This window comes from Balaenoptera borealis (assembly GCF_965194805.1).
Source record: "Balaenoptera borealis genome assembly, chromosome: 10".
Taxonomy (NCBI): Eukaryota; Metazoa; Chordata; class Mammalia; order Artiodactyla; family Balaenopteridae; genus Balaenoptera; species Balaenoptera borealis.
Genome location: NC_138874.1, coordinates 103,052,137 through 103,076,831, shown reverse-complemented (window position 1 = coordinate 103,076,831; position 24,695 = coordinate 103,052,137). Strand labels below are relative to the sequence as shown.

At 43.9% G+C, this 24,695-nt stretch overlaps 1 protein-coding gene across 16 annotated transcripts in view; it reads left to right on the top strand.

The window, feature by feature from the left end:
- ABLIM1 (actin binding LIM protein 1) overlaps positions 1-24,695 on the top strand; it is a gene marked incomplete at its 5' end in the record, with an annotated part of 334,066 nt that overhangs the window by 243,112 nt on the left and 66,259 nt on the right. The window contains one exon of one of the 16 annotated variants that reach the window (XM_082407817.1): positions 5,490-5,753. The exons of the other annotated variants lie outside the window; for them this stretch is intronic. Coding sequence (XP_082263943.1) covers positions 5,490-5,753 — 264 coding nt within the window. Of the gene's footprint in view, positions 1-5,489; positions 5,754-24,695 lie in introns of those variants that run through there. 16 annotated transcript variants of the gene reach the window in all.

Genomic DNA, 24,695 nt, shown 5'->3' with positions numbered 1-24,695 from the left:
TTAAATTCAACGTATGGTTTATGATGTGTTGGTTGCAACGTCTTATTTGCAAAGAATAACTTAGTGCTAATATTTGTCCCTTCCATCATTAATAGATCAGGAATTGACCCAGTAGAGCATAAGAAGCACATTGACATGATAAATGATTGGAGGAAAATCTATCTGATTCACCCAAAATTATCCACTTTGTCTTACATTAATGATAAGAGGAAATGTGTTGCCAGGGTAGCAGAAGACTGTTCACAGGCAGTAAAGATTCGATATTTATTTTTAAAAAGCACCCATTTCTGCCAGCACAAATGGAAGGGCTTTCTTCTCTGGAAATGACATTTTGAAAAGACTTTGTATTTTGAGTTAAAAAAGATGTTCTGTTTTTCAGTGTTATTTCACTTCAGAGAGCTTAGCTTCTTGCTGGTGCAACGTGGCAGTGGGGTGACAGCCGAACCAAGTGGGGTAATGTGACTCTTCCAGAGAAATCAGCAAGAAGTACTGAGGATGTGCTGATGGCCCAGCACTGGGGGCCACAGAAGAAGGTGTGAGATTTAGGACTTGTTCTCAGATAGATGAGGCGTGCATTTCTAAAAGTAATAGGGTGTCCGAGTCCAAAATTACGCCCCCTGTAGTGTCCCGGGGACGCCCAGGGCTCTTGAGTACCCAAAGCTATTGCAGCATCTTCAGTCTGAGGGTGATTCTCAGTGATGGTATTGAACTTTGGAAATAGCTAGGACCCAACAGCCGAGAGGCAGCCTGCGAAGACACGTGACCAACAAGTACAGGGAAGGGATGGGTCTCTGGTCTGGCCACTGTTCTGAGCACAGAAGTGATGACCCCTCAGCTGTCCTTTCTCCTCTCCAGGACCCAACACTTTGTGAGCCTCAGAAGGCTCATGTGTCTGCATTCTCATGGACCCAAAGCATCCATCCTTTCCCTTCCTCCTGTTCCCCACCTGCTCCCACCCCTGGCTCTGTTCATGTCTCCTTCACCACTGTAACCCAAAAAGGGATGATTATACCCCTTCTTCTAAGGGATCGATTCCAAGGTGCCTCACCTGCCCTGCAGAGGTGACCTTCAGTGAATTTCAAGGTAATTGTCATGACCATTTCTTGGTGGAGCAGAAAAAGAGTTCAATCTTTGACAGTGTATCTCAGTACACAAAAGATAACTGGGGGCCCACAGTTGTGTGAGGGCCAAGTAAGAGGCACACACAATAAATGCCCTGGGGTTTAAAAGAGATTCTTGTCAATTCTTAGAAGTCAGCTTTGGATTTTGAGGAATGGGTAGGTACAGGCAGGTGAGAGTGAGAAATTTGTCTCCATTTGCTCTTGTGACTGATGTCTTAGGTCACTTTTTTCCTACCTTGTCTGTTTCTTTGGTTTTCATTTTACTGTTTGGTTTAATTGCATGCGTATAATGTGCTGTTTTCCACTTCAAATCATTTTTGTAAGTAGGTTGTAAACTTTAAAAATTAAGAAAAATATATTTTCCATTGCTGACTATCATAATTTTAATTTAATTATGAGGTAAATTGGCGTTTGTGGGTTGACCTGGATCCATTTCTCCATCTGAAAGTTCATCCGTATTAGAAAACGCCTGCCACCCTGTTGGATCTGCCCATCTGGTGGATGGTGAGAGAGGCAAAGGGCTCTCTACACCCAGATTCAGCCTTTCTCCTGAAATCTGGGTTGTATCTCCAGTGGGCATTAGGGCAACCCTTTGGTCTCAAGGAATCGTCTCTAGCTTCTGGGTTCCTGACAGCTGAGACAAAAGGTGGTGTCTCGAGCTACCTCGGCTGTATTTTGTCCTTATGTTTTTGTCCACTTAGCCCCTTGTAGCAAGTGTTCAACTTGGGGGTAGACATTGAAATGTGGCACCATCCGCAGGTCACCAGGACAACTTCTATTCTGGGCACAACTTTCTCTAGGTGAGGATGTGAAATTTTTTTTTTTTTTTTTTTTGGTGTCTTTACTCTTCTGCTCTTTTTTATTTATTTTAGTTATTTATTTTTGGCTGCATTGGGTCTTCGCTGATGCACGTAGGCTTTCTCTAGTTGCAGCGAGCGGGGGCTACTCTTTGTCGTGGTGCGCGGGCTTCTCATCGCGGTGGCTTCTCTTGTTGTGGAGCACGGGCTCTAGGCGTGCGGGCTTCAGTAGTTGTGGCTCACGGGCTCTAGAGCACAGGCTCAGTAGTTGTGGCGCACGGGCTTAGTTGCTCCGCGGCATGTGGGATCTTCCCGGACCAGGGCTCGAACCCATGTCCCCTGCATTGGCAGGCGGATTCTTAACCACTGTACCACCAGGGAAGTCCAGGATGTGAAATTTTCCACGAGGCCCAGGAGGTGATGACTGCTCCAGGGGAGAGGGGTGCATTTGGTCCCCTTGGCCTCAGGCAGCGATGCTGCCCTGCTACATATCCTACTAGGAACAGGCTTCCTCCTCTTTTGTTTTCCACCTGAACGTGCTTGCTTCCTGCACCTCACGGCTTCCCACCTTGTGAGGGATGTAATGCCAACTCCAGCAGATGGACCTGCCTAGAGTGTGCCAGGAGGAGTGACGGTCAGGGCTGGTGCTCATCCAGCCCAGAGAAAATGAACTGGTTCAGTAATCCCTTTCCCTAAAGGACACTTTGGAGTGGCCTTGCAAATGAAAACTGTTTATAAACCATCTATTTTCATGGCCCTGCAGCAAAACTCAAAGCTGCAGGCAGGCATCTTGGAAACATAGACAGAATCAGGAATTTTGGAGCTTGAAGTGGCCTTAGGTAAGGTGGGAGAGGGAAGAGTGGTTAGTAGAAAGAACTGACACAGCCAGACACACCAGGATTGATTATAGTGCCTACACTTAGAGCTGAGCAAGTTGCTTAAACTCTCTGAGCCTCAGCAGCCTCATTGTAAAACATGGATAATCTTTACCTTTTAAAGGCTTTAATCGGATTATAAATGAGTCATCTGGGACAGTGCCTGACATACAATGCTTCAAGAATGTTTTTTCCATTTTCTTCCTTTATAAGTGAAGAAAAAGATTTTGTAAAAGCCCAGTACATTGAATGAGCTCATAACTTCCTACCTGAATGAAGGAGTCAGGCTCACCCCCACCGATTTACTCTCTGATGTAGTTAAATATGTGCTTATTTCAGATGTACAAGTTAATAGTCATGTTGATGCTTTCTTTTGAAATTTTCTTAAATCACTTAACTTCAGACATCCACATGCCCATAAATTCAATCTATCATTGTTCCAGCAAGTATTTTCTTTTACAGTACTTTTTACAAGGCATCTAGCAGCTGCTAAATAAAGATTTGTTGATGAATGATTGTTTTTCCCATTATGAATTTTTGTCATGGCCTTCACATACTCTTTGGGCATAAATTCCTCACCACCCTACTGATTACTGGTTCCTTTCCCTCACATGAGAAATAAATGCCCACATGTCTTTTTCTTGTCTGTTAATGTCTGTTATCACATCCACCTGAGTGTGGTCTGTTAAGTATAAACTCCTGGAGGATTTGTGCTTTCTGTTAAATTGTTCTGTATAATGCCCAGCACATTTGCCTAGATGGGGCCTTTCTCAGTATCTAGGATGATGATGAAGAGGCCTCTTAGCTTCTACGGACTGTGAAAGCTCCAGTATCAGCTCCTTGATATAGACTGAGTCCCTTTGGAACAGATGTTAACCACCTGCCCCTTTGATTAGTAACATCTTTATTTACATACCTTGCAGTTCACCCTGGTTAACTGTGTGATTTAATAATCCTTAGTAAATTTACAGAGTTGTACAACCATCATCACAATCCAATTTTAGAACATTTTCATCACCTCAAACAGATCCCTAAGCCCCTCCTTTGATTCTTTATTCTTCACTTTCTTTCCCATAATCACATCCACATGAATGTAGAGAAGGCAGGTCGACAGGAAAGGCATCTCGTTATTGCTCGCTAAGGGCTGCCCAGCTAGGCAGGTCTCTTGAAACTCTTGACTCTGTCCGGTGGTGATTTGGGGCTCTTTTCATTTGGAAATCTGCTTGGTAAATTTAAAGATGAACCATCATCTTTCTCTCCATCCTAGAAGATATAGAGGTGGTTACAGAAATAAAATCTGAAAGAGGAGCTGATAAGTCCAGATATGGGAGAGTAGAAGAGGATGATGAAGTCTGGGGGTTAGTGATCCCAGTTCTTATGCTTCAGTACTTCTAGCCCTGTGCCTGGGAGCATGGTTGAATTTCCCTTTTTCCTTTGTAAGGAGGGACACTTTCACTCCTCTGACAAACAGTGGACTGCCTACTAATGTCCCAAACAAGAGGCGAAGTTCTAGGATCACCTGGATATCTCATTTAAAGTATAGATTACCAGACCTCACCCAGAGGTTCTAGGGGACCAGGCTGGGGCCAGGAATCTGCATGTTAACATGCCACCCTGCTCTGGGGGATTCTGGTAGGGCCAGGGGGCTACAGATCACACTTAGAGAAACTGACCCTAAAAGGGTGTGGTGAAAGCACATTCATGGGGGCTTTTGACTCCTGGGAAGGATAATGCACTAGAAATTTTAGCTAACCCCCTGTAATTATTGTAATGTGTAACCCAGTAGCTTCCTCTTCATTTTAGAAGCACTGTTTTATTGCTAAAATCCTTACATTTCTTCGGCAATGTTTGGGATTGCTTCCAAACCAACCTAGAGAGATTACACACACACACAAAAGGTCTTTTTATTAGCTGATCTTTACGAGCAAATAATCTCCATGAAAAATTTCCCTAAATCGCTTTAGTCTTGTTAAAAATGACAGGAATCGTAACAGAATCTTGCCCTAGTCCTAAGGGAGGGCTACATAAAAGGGGCTGTGCTAGCAGCGTGGTAGAAGGTTTCTGGCTCCGTCTGTTTGTTCATAAGTATGCAGAGCCTGTGGCTTTGCCTTCTGTGGCGGGTTCATCTGGGATTTCTGCAGGACAGTTTAGTGGACGTGAGGTAAGGTGTGTAAAGTGCCTGGAATGTAGGTAACTAGTAATTTTTTGGGTGCGGTAAAAGGACACAATACAAAATGTACCAACAGTATGAAACATGGAAGCTTCATAAGTGAAGTTTTGGGGGGATCACATTTATCTCAATACAAACATTCTGAAATATGAAAATTCTGAATAACGAGTGGAAACCAAAATCAAGTTGCACTGTGTTTTATTACACCTACAGAAAGGATGCCATAAAGTGTGCCTCCAGTGCAGTGACTTAGGAGAGGAGGCTATCTGATCTCTATGCTCAGTCGTGTACCTTTCCGTCATCTCAAATCGAAGAAAGAAAGTAAAAAGCATAAGACGCTGGTTTCAATGCAAGCCTCTGCCCCAGGGACAATCACTGTCAGATTAATGGTGCAGACAAGCATGGGTGAATGTGAAGAAATGGTACTTTCCTCACCTGCAGTTAAAAAAAAAAGAAAACATACCCCCCTCCTTTTTCAGAAACATGGACTGGCCCGTTAGTGGTTGCCGGTGTGTTTAACTAGTAAATGCAGTGGGGAGAGGGAGGGTGGGAACGCCTGCCCCAGTCTGTTCTCTTTTCCGGTGTGTGTCTCTGGAGAGACGCGCATTTCGTTAGCTCTGCTTCCGAGAGGAGCCCCGCTCGTGTCCCCCAGGCGGGCAGGGAGCCCCAGTCTGTCGGGCTGAGGTCTGGCGTTTACAAGCCTCTTTGCAGTGTTGTGAGTTTGAAGCCCAGAGTTCCCTGCTCAGCAAAACCAGGAACCGAAGCAGAAGAAAAGGAGCCCTGGATTAAGGTAAAGCGACGTTGCTGGAGGTGTCCTTGGCTTTGCAGAGCAGACGTGAAATTCCCCGCTTCTTTGGCGACATGGGAGACCCCCAGGGTCCTCCAGACGTGGTATGCTGGATGCTGGCGACAGAAGCCACTGGCTTTGGCCTGAAGGACATTTTACTTAAACTTTTTGCTTTTCTTATGATGCAAAATGAACTACGGAGGTTTTTTTTCATGCGTCTAGTAGTAAAGAGCAGAAAAAGGCAGGTTATTTGACTGAGTAATAGTTTATTGACCTTTTAAAGAGTGTTTTTTCAGACCGCTACCCCCAAGATTGAAAGGAGAGTGTGGTTTCCAGATTGTTTTGTTTTGTTTTGTCTGTGCTTGTAGAGCTCTGCGGAATTTATGTTTGAGATGAAAGAACTTAAGAATCCTATTTGGGGGGTCTGATGGTAAAAGGGGCTAGGGGAATTGACTCAATTGATCTGTTACTACAGATGTGAGGATTTTTTCCTTTAAGAAGATTCCCATGAATGAATATGGGGAAGCAAAACATTTGTGTATTATTCATTTTTTCTTACAGCTACAGGTTGAGAGAGCCTGACTGTGCCCTCTCTTTACCATCTTTGGGCAGGAAATGTAAGAAATCTAGAGATTCTTGCCTTTCTAATGCAAACAGGTTTTCTGAAAACCTAGTTATTAATCAAACCATGCTCCAAAATTTATTTTTGAGAAAAATTTTTAAAGCAGGCTGTGCTAGCACTGAAGAAGGAATGAGACAAGAAAAATCATCTCAGCCATGAAAGAAATAGATTTATGATTTGGGAAAGGTTAAAAAAAAAAAAAAAAAGTGAGTCTCGCCTAAAAGTCAGCAGGAGTGGGGTTGCCATAGCAGCTTCATCTATCCCTTAACTGGGATCGGCGATTTACGAGAAAATTGAGCCTGTTTTCTCTGAGACAGTCTCAGGAGGCATGTTAAGAGGATGTGAAGTTATTTAGATTATCCAAACAGGTTCTGACAAGTAAGTGAAAATGACTAATTAAAATATTGTTGCCATTCTATAATGGATCAAAAGGCTTGTTGAGTCATGATGTACTTACAGAAAAGGTGAATTTGCCACAGCTCCTTGATATAAATTACTTTTGAGAAGGGTTTTTAAGACTAAATGTGAGGCCTGGCTCAGCCTCTTTGAAATAAGCTTTCAATGCACGTTTCGACCTAGTGTTTTCAGGTGGGTTCCTTCTGCATTTTCATGTGTCAGTGAGTTTAACCCTTGCATCTGTGGCTTATCGAACTGGTTCAGGGGCTATCATATCATGACAACAGAGGTCTGCAGGTTTTTCCCTCCAACTAAATAATAGCTAATTTAAAAGGACAGAGAAGTCCAAAATACTCAGGACTTACACCCCAAGTCTGTAGAGGGATGATCATGGTTTTGCCTCCTGTAGACCAGGTTTCTCAGCCTCAGCACGACTGGCATTTTGGATGGGGTGATTCTTTGCTGTGGGGAACTGGCCTGTGTTTAGCAGCATCCCTGGTACCCACCCACTAGATGACAGTAGCAATTCCCTCCCCAACTCAACAACTAAAAACGTCTCCAGCCATTGCCAAATGTTCCCTGCCGGGCAAAATCAGCCCCCAGTTGAGAACCACTCCTATTAAGTAACCACTTTTGAGACCTACTGGGAGGGCTGTGGCAGGGGCGGGGAGGCAAGACCCCAAGGGAGGGTGTTTATCAAAAGAACAAGAACAGGACAAATATTTTGCCCTGAGCATTTTGGTCTTTGCTTTGTTTTCTTTTTGTTTGAAATCACATCCTGGGCTGGGTGATGGAGCACTCTTCTGGGTATACATTCTTCTGCTCCTGGCCTCTCCCCTCCTGGTCCTTTGTGGGCCTTATTTGATGCAGTGCCTAATCAAACTTCTCTGAAAGGAATCCTATCTTAAGTGCATCCCAGAAATGCACTATTTTTTTTTTTAAAAGAAGAATCTCGTATTATAGCGTGGTTTTATAAGGTGTAAAAAATAGGTGTGCCTTTGTGTAAATCTGGACACACCTATTTGGTTTTTCTTCTGGAACCTGTAGCTAAGTGCTTTCATTTCTTTTTTCCTTTCCCCCTCTGCACCAGTAAGTCTCAACCTTTCTGATTGAGAACTGGGTCTCCTTTTGTCAATGAAATAAAATAGTCACAGCCTTTTTCCAATTCACAGATAACAAAAGAGTCAATGGCTGGAACTTTTTCCATTTAAAAGTTTTCTTACACCTTTAGCATATGCTGTTGTGTGTTTGCTCTCAGAGGTTAACGGATTACAAAATGAAATCGTAACAAATTCTGGAACAAAACATCGGAAATAGCCAATTTTGCTTAGTTCTACTTAACTTCTTTTGGTGGACCTATGTTCTAATTATAGCTTTAAATTTTATAAGTATACATTCATAATCTTATTAAACAACAATCTGATATACAAACTATATGTATTACATTTTCTTGGCATTTCTCCAAGAACATGATAGGTGCTGAGCACCATGGTATGTTGCAAGGAGCTGCCACAGGCTGTTCTGGGGAGAGAACCCTCCTCAGGCCCAGCTCGGGTAGGGGGGTAGGGGTGGTGCCTGACATTGGCTGAGCATATCAGGAAACACCTCTACTTGTTGGAGTCATTCTTGGTGATGGGTTGGAATGGCCCATGGTGTTTTCTGTGATTCATTACAAAACGCATCTTCCGTTTACCTCTACCTGGAGGTACCTATGTATCTGACACCTTGTGCTCTCTTAGAAGCATTTCCTCATTTGAAAATCCACTCCCCCATTTACTAGATCTGAGATCTATGAATGCAGAGAACATTAGTATTTTAGGTCCATTTTGTCACCAGGATGTAGCACAGTGCCTACGGATGCTGGCTGCTCAGTAAACAAGTGAATGTCAGTGATTCCCCTACAAAGACCACCTGGGAGCTTGGTCTGCAAGAAGTTTGCGTGTCTGCAACCTGTGTCCTGTCCACATAGTCTATTCTGTGTATTTTTTTCAAAAGGACAAATCCATTCCCCATCCAAGCAGCCTTTAATGTTTGAAAGACTACCAGGGAAGTCTTTTAACGATATAGGAGTAGTGGTTCTGCGGGTTGTAAAATTTGGAGGGGAGAGCTTTATAAATTTTTCTTCCTGAGGTCCAGATATTAAACTTATGCTCTTATATTTAAAGCCCCACATGCTAAAGCTGCCTCGTGGCTTCAGTAAGAAGAAGAGCATACCAAGCCTAGGACTTGACCTAAAGGCAATGCATTCCCATCCTCTTTGCTTTTAAGAAAATTATCCAGTCCAATGAACTTGTAGATCACAAATGAAAAAATATGCCTTATATACTCTTATGTGTTGGAGTCTGAAGTCTTCGAGAATTGGGAGTGTCTACTGGGAAGTCAGAACAGTGCTCAAAAGAGCCCACATTTCTTGAATCAGTTATCAGGACGTGGGCTGTCCAGATGAGGCAGATGACTTGAAATGGGGACTTCCCTGGAATATGCAGGATGTAAAGATGCAGTAGTGGTATGTAAAGGAGCCCAAGATGGTCTTAATGCTGTGATTCAAAGACTGTCCCCAGCTCCGTTTTCTAAAGCAGAGCCCCTGGTATGAGTCAATATGGGCAAGAATGAGTCAATATGGGCAAGAATGAGTCTAACCGGTGCCTTAAGCTGCCCAGGCTTAAACTGTGACCTTGCAGGGAGGGGGCCCTAACAAAAGAGGAAACAAACCCCACTGCTTTTCCTGTTCACCAAGCCCGGAATGTCTTTGGCAAATACGTGTCTGTGTCCTCCTCAGCATTGCTGGTTCACATTGAGGTCGTTTTTTTGCTCATAAACATTAGATGAAGCAGGAATGCTTGCTTACACTTAAGACGGCTTTTATCTTACCCTCCTGCTAAATAATAATAGTGTTGGTTTGTCTTGGGGCTCTGCAGCTGGCTCCTTGCATCCGTGCTTATATCCGTATACCTTGTCCAAATAAACATACTTGAAAAGATAGAGAAATGTGTTTTGAACAGTTTAAAACATCCTCTAACAGAGAGTTTTAGCCCAGCTTTCTGCTTTGTTTTGGCAGCTTGTTTAGGATGCAAAGTGTATCTTGTTCTGGCAACAGATTAAAGAAGGTGTTGGTTCTTACATAGCAAAGTTTAGGGCCTAAGGACTGGGGTGGGGGGTGCTGGCGAGTGCAGATTTCCAGTCTTCCTTTGTGGTTTTTAAAGAGTTTTAAAGCATAAGAAAAAAAATGTGCCTGACTTTGTTTTTTTAATATAAATTTATTTATTTTATTTTTGGCTGCGTTGGGTCTTCATTGCTGCGCACGGGCTTCTCTAGTTGCAGTGAGCGGGGGCTACTCTTTGTTGCGGTGTGCGGGCTTCTCATCGCAGTGGCTTCTCTTGTTGCGGAGCATGGACTCTAGGCACATGGGCTTCAGCAGTTGTGACGCGCAGGCTCAGTAGTTGTGGCGCACGGGCTTAGTTGCTCCGCGGCACGTGGGATCTTCCCGGACCCGTACCAGGGTTCGAACCCGTGTCCCCTGCATTGGCAGGCAGATTCTTAACCACTGTGCCACCAGGGAAACCCCTGACTTTTTTTTTTGTTTTGACTTTTAACCTCAGAACTGTAAAAACCTATTGAAAAACCTTACCTTGGCTTAGCCAAGGAGGTAATCTGCGATTAAGCTCCTGCCCTGCCCCCCCAAGTCACCTACATCTCTCCCCCCGATTCACTCCAGCCCACTGGCCTTCTTTCTGTCTCTCAAGCACTCTCTCGCCATCTCGGGGTCTTTGTACTTGCTGTTCCCTCTGCCTGGAACATTCTTCCCCCAGGTCATCTTCTGTCCCCTGGCCCTGTTTTATTCTCTTCATGGCACTTTTTTTCCACGATTTGAAATTCTTCTTTGTTTGTATACACGTCGTTGTCTGTCACCTGTTGCTAGAATGTAAACTTCATGACAGGTACTGCCATGTTCCCAGCACCTAAAACAGGATCTGCAAATGAATGTATTTACAAAACAGAATCAGACTCACAGACATAGAAAACAAACTTATAGTTACCAAAAGGGAAAGGGTGGGGGAGGGATACATTAGGAGCTTGGGATTAACAGACACACACTACTTTATATAAAACAGATAAACAGCAAGGTCCTACTGTATAGCACAGGGAACTATATTCAGTATCCTGTAATAACCTATAATCCTATAATGGAAAAGAATCTGAAAAAGAATAGTTATATGTAACTGAATTTACTTTGCTGTACACCGGAAACTAACACAACATTGTAAATCCACTGTACTTCAATAAAATAAAATAAAATAGTATCTGATGGAAGGTAGGTAGGTAGGTGCTCAATAAATGGATGGTGGATGGATAGATGGAGGAATGAATGGGGAGGGAGGAAGGGAGGCGGGGGGTGCTATCTGCCTGTAACCTCCTGCTCCCCTTTAAATCTAACCAAGTGCTCCCCTTCTGTGGTGCCCCCCTCCACAGTAGTCTTGGGTGGTTTTCTCCCCCATGCCCACCTCACTGGGCACATCACACCAACAGTGTCACCTGTTGTAGTCCCTTGTTTTGGAGTCAGCCACACCTCTGCAGGGTAAGCATCGGGACAGGAATATCTAATAAAGGGTGATTATGGCTGCAGTTATTATTAGTTCTTACTGCACTTTATAACCCTGTCTCATTAATGTCCTTTCACCCATGTGCATTACTCTGTATTACTTTCACCTTTGTTTTGCAAATAAGGAAACTGAGGCTCAGAGCAGCTGCCCAATGGCCTACAGATGATTACTGGCAGGGCCTGGATTTGAATCCATAATGTCTGTCTCCAAAGCCCATATTCCATGGCATTTGTCTCCTCTTCATCAGGTTGACTCACAGGCCCGCCATCAGCTTTTGCCAAATGAATGAAACCTAAGACCTCACCTCACCTCCTCCCTCTCTTCCTTATTATTTGAGCTTATAAGCATTATTTATAATATAAACATTATTTATAATATTATTTGCAGTATTATATAAATAGTATAAAGATGAACGTATTAGCTCATCTCTAAGGACAACTAGCTGGTGTATCTTAAGTCACTTTTTTTAAACTGACAGGGCTTAATTGATTATTTAAACTCTCATTTTTCTCATGTAAGCAAATCCATCCGTAAAAAGTTCAGCTATTGTTGAGTCATGCATATGAACTTTAACCGAGGTGGTTCCTGGGCAGCCCTAGGGACCAGTTTCCCTGTCTTCAGCTCCCAACGTTACATTGATTTCCCTTAGAACATAAAGCTTCTACTAAGAAAAAAATGTAGCAGCCATAGATGGACATTTCAAGTGAAAAAAAAAAAAAAAACTAGGAAAAAGCCTGAAAATGTACAATGTGTCAGTGTTTCTTCCCATATTTTTAACACAACCAAGTGCTTCCAATTGCCTGCCCCTCCACTTGGTTGTGTTAAAAATATGGAAGAAAGGCTGACACCAGTCTTTATGAGTTTGGTTGGCCCCAGGATGTTCCATTGCTGAGGTAGAAAGCCAAGATCAGAAGCCTCTGCCGACACGTGCATGTGATTCTCTAAGCCCGTTCTAAGATGATAAAAGCTGCTGAATTTTCATAGCGTTGAGGTGGAAAGAGTGCACATGCCTGGGGTGCCCTCATCTGTGGTGTGCCCGGTAATGTGAGTCTTCGGGTAGGAACTAGGCAGACTGTGCTGGTGTGTTGCGAGCAGGTCCCTCATCGTCTGGCAGCTTGAATTTTCCAGCACACGACGAGTCCTGATGATGACTTGAATAGGGCAGAATCCTGACAAGGCTGGTCGGTCAAAGCTTTCCTAGGCGCATGACCAAGTTTCACCCAGGTTTGGGGCCAACCCAGCTGGTTCCCATTTTCCTTGGTGGGAGGATAAGCAGGAAGATGGAGTTCATGTGCTATTTGTTGATGTGATAAAATCAAAAGGCCCTCCAGCACTGGGGGTGGGACCACCAAGAGGTGCTCTTGTCATGGGTAGCATGTGTGTGGAATCTGTCACGAACCCCAATGTGTGACCCAGCTTCTCTGTCCATCACAGCCACTACTGGCCCTTTAACCATCCCTGAGCAAAATTGGAGGAACTGTGACTTTTTAACACAACTTTTTAACACAAAACCCTCAAGCTCCATAATGGTCTTGGGTGTGCTCATTAATAACTGTGTCTCGTGGTTTGAATTTAACTGACTTTGGAATGAGAGTATTGGAAAGGAATTTCTGACTGAGTTCATGCATTACTTCCAGCCCAGAGCCATTTGGTAACTGGGGCCTTGCCTAATCTGAACTCACACCGACACGGGCTGCAACTCAGTTGGTTGGTTCCCAGACCTGGCCTGGCACCAACCTGAAAGATCTCTTCTCTACCTGATTTTCTGTGTTAGAGGTAATTCCTGCTCAAGACCCCTAGAAATATCATGGCAGGATCGTTACATAGATTTAATCTGGTCTGACCTTCTTAAAGTTAAAGATATTGAGACCCAGAAAACACAAGAAGGCACCACCTATTGGTGAGAGCCAAAAGCGAGTCTCAGAGCAGTTCTGTGTTTCACCACCCCCAGCACTCCCCAGGCCACCCCATTCAACTACTTCTCTGCTTATTGTACAAAAAAAAAAAAAAAAAAAAAACAGGTATTCCAAAAGGCCTTTGGAATATTAAAGCTATTGCGTGAAAGCAGGGTACTAGGGAGTTGAGTGAATTTCTCTGCTGGTCGTTCCGTGGATATTTGAGAAGTTTTTGCTCAAAGCTTTATTTTATATTCTCTTTGTTTTGAGACACCTTCCCTTTCCAGGCCACTAGACACTTTCGTTCTTATCCTGAAAACGTCTGAGTTCCCACCTGCTTCCAGGAAGATTGTATGTATGTATGTATGTTTGTATTTATTTATTTATGGCTGGCTGCGTTGGGTCTTCGTTGCTGCGCGCGGGCTTTCTCTAGTTGCGGCGAACAGGGGCTACTCTTCGTTGCGGTGCGTGGACTTCTCAGTGCGGTGGCTTCTCTTGTTGCAGAGCACAGGCTCTAGGCGCGCGGGCTTCAGTAGTTGTGGCTGGCGGGCTCTAGAGCGCAGGCTCAGTAGTTTTGGCACACGGGCTTAGTTGCTCCGCGGCATGTGGGATCTTCCCGGACCAGGGCTCGAACCCGTGTCCCCTGCACTGGCAGGCGGGCTCTTAACCGCTGCGCCACCAGGGAAGCCCCAGGAAGATTGTTGATGCCTGCCCGGGATGCCCTGCCCTGTCCAAGTAGAGAACTTCTAAAAGTTTTCTTTACAAAGTGATGTGTGCTCATTTTAAATAAATATGAATAAACAAATAAGCACATGGTATAGAATCATAGAAGGCAGAGGGCAGATGGTAACTCTGTCTGTACAGACTCTTTCTGTAAGGGGCCGGATAGTAAATATTTTCAGCTTCACGGACCATTACTGTCTCTGTCTTAGCTACTCAGTGCTTCTGTTGAAGGGCCGGACTAGCCATGGACACCACCCAAACGAATGGACATGGCTGCGTTCCAATAAAGCTTTATTTACAAAAGCAGGGCTACAGTTTGCCAGCCCTGGTAGACATCCCCCTCTCCCTCCCCACCCCGCTCCCCAGGGGTGGGTGTTGTTCGGAGCCCCTGGCAGCCACAGAAGTGTTTACGTACATGGAGTTTAGGCACATGGATTCTGTCATACCGAATGTAGTTCTGTATCTTGCTTTTCTCCTGTTTCCAATGCACAGATAAACGTGGGAGGGTATATATCCTTTTTTTAGACAAATAGGACCACGTTGTGTCTATTGTTTTACAGTTTCCTTTTCTTCACTTGGCAATGACTCGGGGCCAGTGCTTATGGATTTAGGACTTTATTCCTAAAGGCCACACAGTGGCCTCATTCTTTACCTTGCTCCAAGAAACCATAACAAATACAAGAGAATAACTATAGATGTAAATAATTACTGGCCGACAGTCAAAGATGATGTCTTGTTGTGTACAAAGGGGCAAGTTAATACATGACTTTGCACAGCGATGAAGGTTTCCAAGCAAATTTTAGGGTTAACATCATGATTGATTATGAAGAGATTTCTGTGAAATCCTGAAAATGCCAAGTTTTGTGTAGCGCTGTGGAATATGGGTTGTGGTGAATGAGGTTAGACCCGCCCTGTGCCTGCCCTTCAATGTCTGTACTTTTGGAGATGCCCTGTGTTCATTTCCTAGGGCTGCTGTAACAAAGGACCACACACTTGGTGGCTTAGAACAACAGAAATCTATTCACTCACAGTCCTGGGCGCCAGACAACTGAAATCGAGGTGTCAGTAGCGTTGTGGGTTCCTTCTGGAGGCTCTGACGGAGAACCCGTCCCATGTTCTCTCCTAGCTTCTGACGGCGGCTGGCAATCCTGAACATTCCTTGGCGTGTGGATGTATCACTCCAGTCTTTGCCAGTCTTCCCGTGGCCTTCCTCTTTGTGTCTCTCGATCTGTTTCCCCTTCTCTTTTCTCGTAAGGACTTGTCATTGGATTTAGGGCCCACCCTAATCCAGGATGACCTCATCTCAAGATCCTTACCTTAATTACATCTGCAAAACCCCTGTACCTAGCAAGGTTACATTCTGAGGTTCCAGGTGGACATACCTTGAAGGAGCCACAATTCAACCCACTCCATGTCCTCTAAACATCAGTGTTCTTCCTTCTCAGGTTTTTCTCCCTGCCTAATTCTTGTCATAATCAGCAGCCCTGCTTTTTGAGGAGAACCCTGGCAGCCCCAGGAATGGCATCTGCTGAGAGTTATTTGCAAGTCTAAGATCAGTCTAAGGCCAGAACTGCAAGGCTTCTAGGAATTTTCTTGCCAAGTTCAGCAAAATAAGAGGCTAATGAGAAAAGTATTTGCATATCTGATACCTTAATTGAAAAGAAAGCAGGGCTTGCCTGGTGGCACAGTGGTTAAGAATCCGCCTGCCAATGCAAGGGACACGGGTACAAGCCCTGGTCCAGGAAGATCCCACATGCTGCGGAGCAGCGAAGCCTGTGCCACAACTACTGAGCCTGCGCTCTAGAGCCCACGAGCCACAACTACTGAGCCCGCGTGACACAACTACTGAAGCCTGTGCGCCTAGAGCCGGTGCTCCGCAACAAGAGAAGCCACTGCAATGAGAAGCCCTCGCACCACAACGAAGAGTAGCCCTCGCTCGCCACAACTAGAGAAAGCCCGTGCGCAGCAACAAAGACCCAACGCAGCCAAAAGTAAATAAATAAAATAAATAAATTTATTTTAGAAAAAGAAAAGGAAGCAGAAGGAAAACTTTCTTTTGTAATCCCCAGGGGTTTTTAGTTCAGTTGGTGCCAGCTGAATGGTGGCCTTGCTCTGAACTTAACCAGCACTGATAGTTGAGTTTCGAAGTTTGACTCCAGCATGAGGCCTGGATTACCAACACCATCTATTTGTATAATTTTTCAGAGGAAAGTTGTATTCATGCAAAACTAAAGGATTGTGGCTGGGTATGTCACTTGTTTTTAATAGTTTGAGAAAACAGCTGTTATTTGTGTTGCACAAGGCATTTGGATGCAAAAAGGTTTTAGTTTCTAAAACTGAGAAATGAGACCAGCCCACTTTTTACTGGGAGACAGCACCTTTGGTCATAAGTGGCAGAAACTCACCTCAATCCAGCTGTCTTAGTGTCCTAGGGCTGCCGTAACAAAGTAACAAAGTACTACAAAGCGGGTAGCTTTAAAGCAGCAGAAATTTATTCTCTCACAGTTCTGGAGGCTAGAAGTCTACAGTCAAGGTGTTGGCATGGCCAGGCTCTCTCCGAGGCCTCTGTGAGGGCAGGAGGGGGGGTTCCTTTTGCCTGGTCCAGATTCTGGTAGCCCCAGGCATTCCTTGGCTTGTGGCAGCGTAACTCCAATCTCTGCCTCCTGTGACCTGGCATTCTAAGGGATCCTGTCACTCTTTCCTCCTCTTATGAGGACACCAGCCATCCTGGATTAAGAGCCAACCTAACTCTGGTCTGACCTCATCTTAACTAATTACATCTGCAATAACCCGGTTTCCAAACAGGAGCATATTCTGAGGTGTTGAGAATTGGAATTGCAACAAACGTATCTTCTTAGGGGACACAAGTCAACCCCTAACACCAACTGAAGCACAACAGTTCTCACAGGACCAGGCCGCCACAGAGGGCCGGAGGGACTGAAGCCTGGGCCTCGGATGCTGTTTGTGTGCTCTGGGCTGTCGGCTTGTCTCTGCAGGTGTGTTCATGCTCACAAACCTACTCTCTCTGCTTGAAAAGGACGGAGCTACAGGGGCTCCGAGCAGCTCAACCTCAGTGGAAAAGGCTGCTCTCTCCCCTGCTCACATCAGGAAGTCCTGGGGAAGGTGCCATTGCCATGGTGTGGTCACCTTTCCAGCCTGGATCATTCTCTGTGGCCAGTGGTGGGTCGTGGAGACAGTGGCAGTTCCTGTGAATGGAGTTGGGGGAGGACGAGGCTCTCCCCAAAGCAGGGTGGCCTTAACTCGCTCACTGGGGGATCGTGAGCGTGGGGTAGCCTCAGCCGCACGTTACTTCTGAATGGCCCTGGTCTTGACTTGCTCTTAATGCGATCTCGTGCATGGATTTGTTCTTTTACACCCGCTGCGCGTTCACCTGGACTAACCCACGTTCAGGTGCTGGGAGATATCCCCAGATGTGTTTTAGATTTTGTGTTTCTCTGAAAGGTGCGTTTGCATTCAGGCAAAAAGCCCATGGAGACTCTTAATTGAATCTTTAATCCCTAAGGATGCTATGGTGGTAGCTATCAAGGACGGGTGCTTTGTGCCTCTTAGTTTTCAGACTAACGCTTTTAAATTTCTAAACAGGATCGCACTAGTGTAGAAACAGTTTTAAACTCTGCTCAATGGCCTGTGGGAAGCCCGTTTCCTGTACTTTGAATGCCTTTTTGTATGTGTTTTTATGCACTCACTGCTGGAAAGGTACGGTTCTAGTTCAACTATAAAAATTAATTCAGGGGAATGATTGCATAAATTAACAAAACAGTTCATAATTCAAAATGCCCATTTCATGTCTTAATTATGTTTACTTCTATCTAATATTGAAAAATAGCTTCTTATTCTCTGAGTCTACTGCGAGCAGCATAGAGCAAGCCACCTGAGATAACTAATCTGCAGATAGTCCAAGAAGAGATACCCATACAGCCTAGAGGCCAGACACAGTGATTCCCTGGGTACCATCATTTGAGGGAGAGCATCGTTTGAAAACTTTTCAGGCTTGTGATGACGTTTTTAAGAATCTCTCTGTCTTGGAAATTTGAAACACAACCCAAACTTAGCAGATATCAGTAGCCAACTAGACTCTGCTAGGGCACTAATCCTTGCCGTCTCTTTGGTAAAGGATATATTTCTTGGTAGCATTGAATCCATCACCTTTCTCAGAAAAATCAATCGCTTATGTCTACATACTCTGGACTAGACAGGAATGCTAAGAACCATTTACCTGTTCTTTTGTTCCTGGTTGATGAGGGACGCCCTTTGCTGTCACCAGCCACCAGAATTAGTGAGGGACATTAAATTCACGTCGACTCCAGGACCACTAGTGCTGCAGGCTGAGTTGGACTTTTATTGGTGGTCGTTTACTGTAGGTTAGGAAGAGGTGAACTGAAGCAAGTCTACCCGGTGAAATTGCTGTGATGTGGTATAAGCTAGCTCGGGATAAATTGAGTGTGAAATCATTACTGTCGGATGTTGCCTGCCAGTGGTTTTGTGTGTGTGTGTGTGTGTGTGTGTGTGTGTGTGTATGATAATTATTTTTGCTTGATTTAAGAGGTGGTAGAATACTGGCTGTTACTGAAATAAAGCTAATTTCTTCCTGTTCTGAGCCATTATGTTGCATGGTTGGGACGTTTGAAACACAGTTTTCTAAGATCGCTGCTTTTCTGCAATGAAGAACTAGTATTCTTCTTTCTTCTCTTTCTGTCCCCTCTGTGATTTTTGTTCTCTTAATTTATCCCATCTATCAGTTAAATGTATAAGGGGTAAGAAATGAGCTTTTAGCTCATCATTATATATGGAAATTATATAGAAAAGCAACTCGAGGTAAAGAAATGTCTGGTTTTCTGGGTTTGCTTTTGTGTGTTGGGGAAAGAGAGGGTGGATGGAGTGGTCCAGGTGGATATGTTCTTGGCTATGATGTGAGTGATAGGGAAAAAAGTCTTGAGTTTTGGTACATATAGTAATGAAAGGGAGATTCTGCTTACCTTTTTTTTTTTTAATATCTTTATTGGAGTATAATTGCTTTACAACGGTGTGTTAGTTTCTGCTTTATAACAAAGTGAATCAGTTATACATATACATATGTTCCCATATCTCTTCCCTCTTGCATCTCCCTCCCTCCCACCCTCCCTATCCCACCCCTCTAGGTGGTCACAAAGCACCGAGCTGATCTCCCTGTGCTATGCGGCTGCTTCCCACTAGCTATCTATTTTACATTTCTAATCTCCATTTACAGGTCCATATTCCGTGATGTCTTCTCTGACCCCATGAATCATCATTAACCACTGTCCCCTCCTCTTGATCCCAGGGCAGAGTCTTTCATTCAGTGAATGCTTATTGAGCACTTACTGTTTGCACAAACTGGGGATGCAGAAATGAACAAGGCTCCTGCCTAAAGGCTTTGACCTCATGCACACAGGCCTCTGGTCCCTAGAAAACACAGCTGGACATTACTATATACCAGGCACTCACGTGTGTGCATTACATTGGGTTGGAACACATTTCCTTTCTCCAGATCATGAAATCTGGCCTGCTTTATGCACAGGTGAAAACAGCAGTTTGTTCAGGCTCCTGCCTTTAATAGACTCATTATTTTTGGGATAAGTATCCCTCCCAGCAAGGTTTACAAATCTAAGTCATCTCGTGCTTATCACGGCTGGCCTGCAGCAAGGAAGTGGGAGCAGCTTTCCTGTCCTAATTGGACAGAAGGCAGTTGACTTGTCTTGGATGGGGAGTGCCTGGACCAACCTTTCCAGGAAGATGCTAAGAGAGCATCAGTGCACCTGAGATAGTTTGTTGATAAGGAAGTGATGTCACTGTTTTCACGCTGGAGAGAGCGGCAGAGGGACAGCTGTTTGGTCCCATAAGAAAGAGAGGCCTTTAAACTTGATGATATTGGAGAATATAGACAGTTGGTTTTTCTCTTGAGAGTTTGGGAGTGTTTTTTGCAGGTGACCTGTTTGTTTCATACTGAAAGAATTAGAATTACTCTTTCCCGGGAAATGTATTAGGAGCAAATTACAGGAAGTAGGACTATTCTAGAAAGAGGTGAGGGGGGATAAAAAAGAATTTTTAAAAGGAAAACATAGTTTAGAATAGAATAAAATCCTAACGTAAATTTACCAATATAGTTTGATTTCAAAAATTCATTCTGTCATTGCTCTACAGCATGATAATTTTTCTCAGTACTATACTTACCTAACATATTTTGGGTCTACTAGTTTGAGGTATAATTCATTCTTTAAACAAGAATTTAGCATTTAATGCTTGTACTTGCTAGCTGATTGCATAATTATTGTTATAATATACAATTATAAAAGACACGGTCCCTGCCTTAATGGAACTTAAAAGTTAGTGGAAGTCCTAAAACACAGAAATATCTAGAAGCTCATGGCGCTATATGAATGGAATAAATGAATGCTATTTATTTAAGAGTGCAGATGAGGTGGGGTCATATCCAGGTGACATTGATAAGAAAAGGTCCCTAGAGAAGGCAGCTTTTGACCCAATGCTTGGAGCATTGGTATTTTATTATATAAAGTAGACTATTTTTGCAAAATATACCTACTATGTGCTCAACACCTACAAGACTCTGGAAATATGAAAATGAATAAGACGGTGTCCTTTCTTCTGAGAAGTGAAAAGTCTAGTGGGAAAACCTGTTAAGTAACCAGCAGTTATAATTTATTGCATTAGATAAAGGGGTGTCTACTTCCATCAATGTTTAAAAAGTATATATTCGAGACCAGAAATAAATGCAAGTCGAAGGGAATGCCCGAATCTGGGGAGTTGGAGAAGGCTCACTCTAGAAACTCTCAGCCTGGGCTGCGCCTGGGAGTCACTAGGGGAGCTCGTTAAAGCTGCTGGTGCCCAAGCCCTTCCCCAGAGCTACTCCACCTCTCTTGAGGGGAACCTATGATTCTTTAAAGCGGGACAGGTAGATTGAGACCAGGTCGTGGAGGCTGCTGAATGCCGGGGTAGGAGGTTCAACTTTTGTCAGCAGGTAATGGGATGACATTAAAGACGTTTTATCCAGAGAGGATTGTGATCCATGTGGTGTTTAACAAAAACTAACCTGCCGTTTAAATGTCCTTAGCTCAGTAAAGGGCCTCTGGTCCAGTTGCTGAGTGGTGAGGAGGGAGGACTGACCAGCATTTCTTTGCAGAGTGGCTGCTTTGCCCAGGCAGCTGGGCTTTTCCTGTCTGTGTGCCTGCCTGTCTGTCTGTCTGTCATCAGAGGAGCCTGCTGGCTTTGACTAAGTTCAGTAGACTTTGCTGAGGAGCACTTGGATGCCTTGACCTCAGAACTCAGGCCAGTCTGCTGCCCTGGGGCAAAGTGCAGGCTTGACCTCGGCTCAGGTCACAGGATCTAACACTTCAAAGGTTCCAGAGCTGTGACTGCGCAGAATCACTGGTCCATGTCTGTGACTCAGGCTGTCATCTGAGTCCCAGCGTCTAGCCACCACAAGGTCACTGGCTTCCCTCTGACAGGACCCTCTGTCACCTGACATAACGGGTGGGAGGGGCAGCAGGTGTGGCTGGCAGGGTGCCTGCCCTCCTGGCCCGAACTCTCTGCTTATCCTGGCTCCAGCCCAGAGGCCTGCCCTTCCAGAGGAATCCAGAGGGTCGCTCACAGAGCAAGCCCCCACCCAGGCTGTAAAGACTGGAATGTGAATCATGTATCTCTTTCTTTGCAGGATACAGAAATGCTTTGGTCGTCATCCAAAGACATGAGCTTTGCTTTTAAATGGGTTCTGATTTGGGTATTGCCAAATGTGGGGTCCTGAATTCTTTCATACATCTCCCTCTCCATCTTAGAATTTACTTTGCGCTCTGTTTCTTCTTCCTGCTGACCATTAGCACTGATAGTGACGGCCAGAGCACCCCTCCCCGCTGCTCCTAGTGAAACGGTAGAGTCTGGGCTCTGCAGATTCTGGGCTGGAAGGCTTGGTTGTTTGTTAAGGGGGTAGAGTCCAGCCACAGTGGGAGAGGAAATCAGACAAGGTTGTTTTTAAAAGCAAGCTGTGTTTTTCTGACTGCTCTGGTATTGGTTCCCACCCTGAAGGCTCCTCTAACCCTGGGGAAGAAAAAATATTTTTAGTCTGATACGGGGCTGTAGGCAGCCCAGAGCTGAACCATCTGTAAAAGAGTTGATAACTCAGAGCCATGGTTTTAGTGGAAATAACTTGTAAGGATCACCCAAGACTCCAAAGCAAGGCAAGGGCTATGCCCAAGGCTCTGGGTTACCCAACTCTCATGAAGTCCTTTAAGAGTTATTTTAGAATAGAAATATCGAGGAAGGAAAAAGAATGGGTAGGATAGAGAAATGTTTGCAATTCCTGGAGAAGATAAAAATCATAGAAGTGGAATTTACTTTAGAGATAGCAACTTGATGAAGAAAAGCAGTTGACAAACTAGAATCTCACTGAACTGGGATGACATGTTTCCTGTACACTATATAACAAGCTTAAATATTTTTAATTTAAAAAAACCCTGCTTTCTGTATGTTTCCTACAAGTTACAAAGTCATTACTAAGATGATAAATACAGGGGACCTGCATGCTGTTTCCCATCCCCTCTCTCCCAGGCACACACTTGTGCCATTTGGCCGCCAGGACATGTGTATTGATCGTTGATTCCCTTGGAGCATCTGGCAGGGACGAGACGCTTTGGATTGCTGTTATTTGTGCATTCCTGACTCCAACATGCTCTTGAGTTGGAAAGGAGACCAGGAATGAGATCATGAGTAATAAGAAACCTTAAGTGTTTGCCCTTGAACAAGAGACAAAAATTATCCAGTTGGGATTAGATTTCAAGAATGTTGAACTTGAAGGCAAATATTTATCTCCTGATGTTAAGAAAGGAAAATATGTAAAACCTTTAACCTTGACTGTAGGGTGGTGTCTGCATTTGAAAAACGGGTTGCATTAAACCGGAAGCATGATGAGTTTCTCGTTGTTCCTTCCCTGGAATTATGCAAATAGTTTTTAGCACATGCAGAGCAGCAGCTGACCTGGCGTTCTACTCAGTGTTCAACGTAGTATCCCATTGGATTCTGAGAGTCTGTCCCTCTTGGGTCTAACTTCCTAAAGAGACCCCTTAAAAATCCCTTTCAGAGTGTAAGTATTTGGAAAGAAAATGGCCTAGAATAGCTGGTATTTTGCAACCTAGTTCATCCTCTCCCTGTGTCATAGTACTCAAGGTGAATTTACATGTAATTAACATTTCTTTTACCTACATAGCAATCTTGCAAACTAGGCAGAAGCAATAGTTTTCTACCCTTTTAACATTATAGAATATACAAGTCTTTTCAGACAGTACATAGGATTGGGGGAAATAAGCAGTTGGGTCCCAATACATCCAAACATGCTGAAAGTTCAGTACAGCATTCAACCTAACAGATTTCTCAAACATCCACCTTTTATATTCCTGACATTGCACCTACCGAAACTGGGGCAGCCTAATAACATGTCTAAAATGGGCCAAATGACACTCTCCTAATGAGACCCCAGGAACCAGGATCATTTTCTAGTCCACAATTTCAAATTATCACCCCAAGTGAGTTATTGTTGTGCAAGGGATAGTCTTCAAAGATCCCTTGGATCTTACCTGGGTAGTTAGCTGCTGTACTCCCTCATGAGAATTCATGGAAGAAGGAAAAAAAAACAATGCTTATTATTTTTAAGCTGTCCAAGTTACCAAAGTAATTTCCAGTCTTTCTGACCCTTGACATGTACCAGGATGTAGGGGGAAGGGAGAATGGACTTAATCAAAAACCCTAGATTGAACACTAGCTCTGTAATTTAGAAGACTTTTCTTGGTCCATAAATAGGCATAAGAGTAATAGGGTACCCCCGAAGCATTGGGTGGATTAAACGGGAAGGTGCTTCACAAACGTTCAACTGCAAAACAAATGCAAAAGATATTATTAACAATAAAAATAATGGATAAGAAGTGTTTAAGCTCAATCATGAGAGGATAAGTGAAATCTTTTAGTAGCCACTGAAGTCCTCAATCTTCCAATTCCAATTCTTTTTTGATCCTTGCCAGTGGGCCTCAGCCCTAACTGGAAGAAGCCACTTTTGAAGCTTCATGACAAAGACTTGTACAGAGTGATCCAGGGAGTGCCAGCCGTTGCCTGCTGATTTTGAGCCTATATTGGAATTAAATATGAGGACTATTTGCATTTCATCCACGTCTCTCCATCAGTTCATCCACGTCTCTCTAACAGAAAGACAAGGATGAAAGGAGAATTGGAAATTGCTCAGTGACACTCTGGAGATACTGGAATAATGGATACCTGATGGGATTAAAGTACAGAGCTTTTACTAAGAGGCCATTTTATTAAAAAAGAAAAAATCATTCACTTCACAGAGGTTAGAAATCACTTTGGGAATCTGTTTGGTAAAGCGCTGTTAATTTGATTCTTCTTATTTAATTCCTTCAAATTCCTCTCGGATTAAAATTGTAATAAAAGGCAAAAACCACTTTGGATAACCGTTTGGCAGCACTCAATCTGAACATAAACGTATGCAATGACCTTGACATATATTGTCTACTTTTATGTATATGTACCACTGAAATGTGTATATAATTCACCAAAAGACATGGGCAGGAAGCTTCACAGCAACACAGTTCAAAACAGCCAACATTTTAAAACTACCAAAATGTCCATCAAGAGTGGAATGGATAAATAA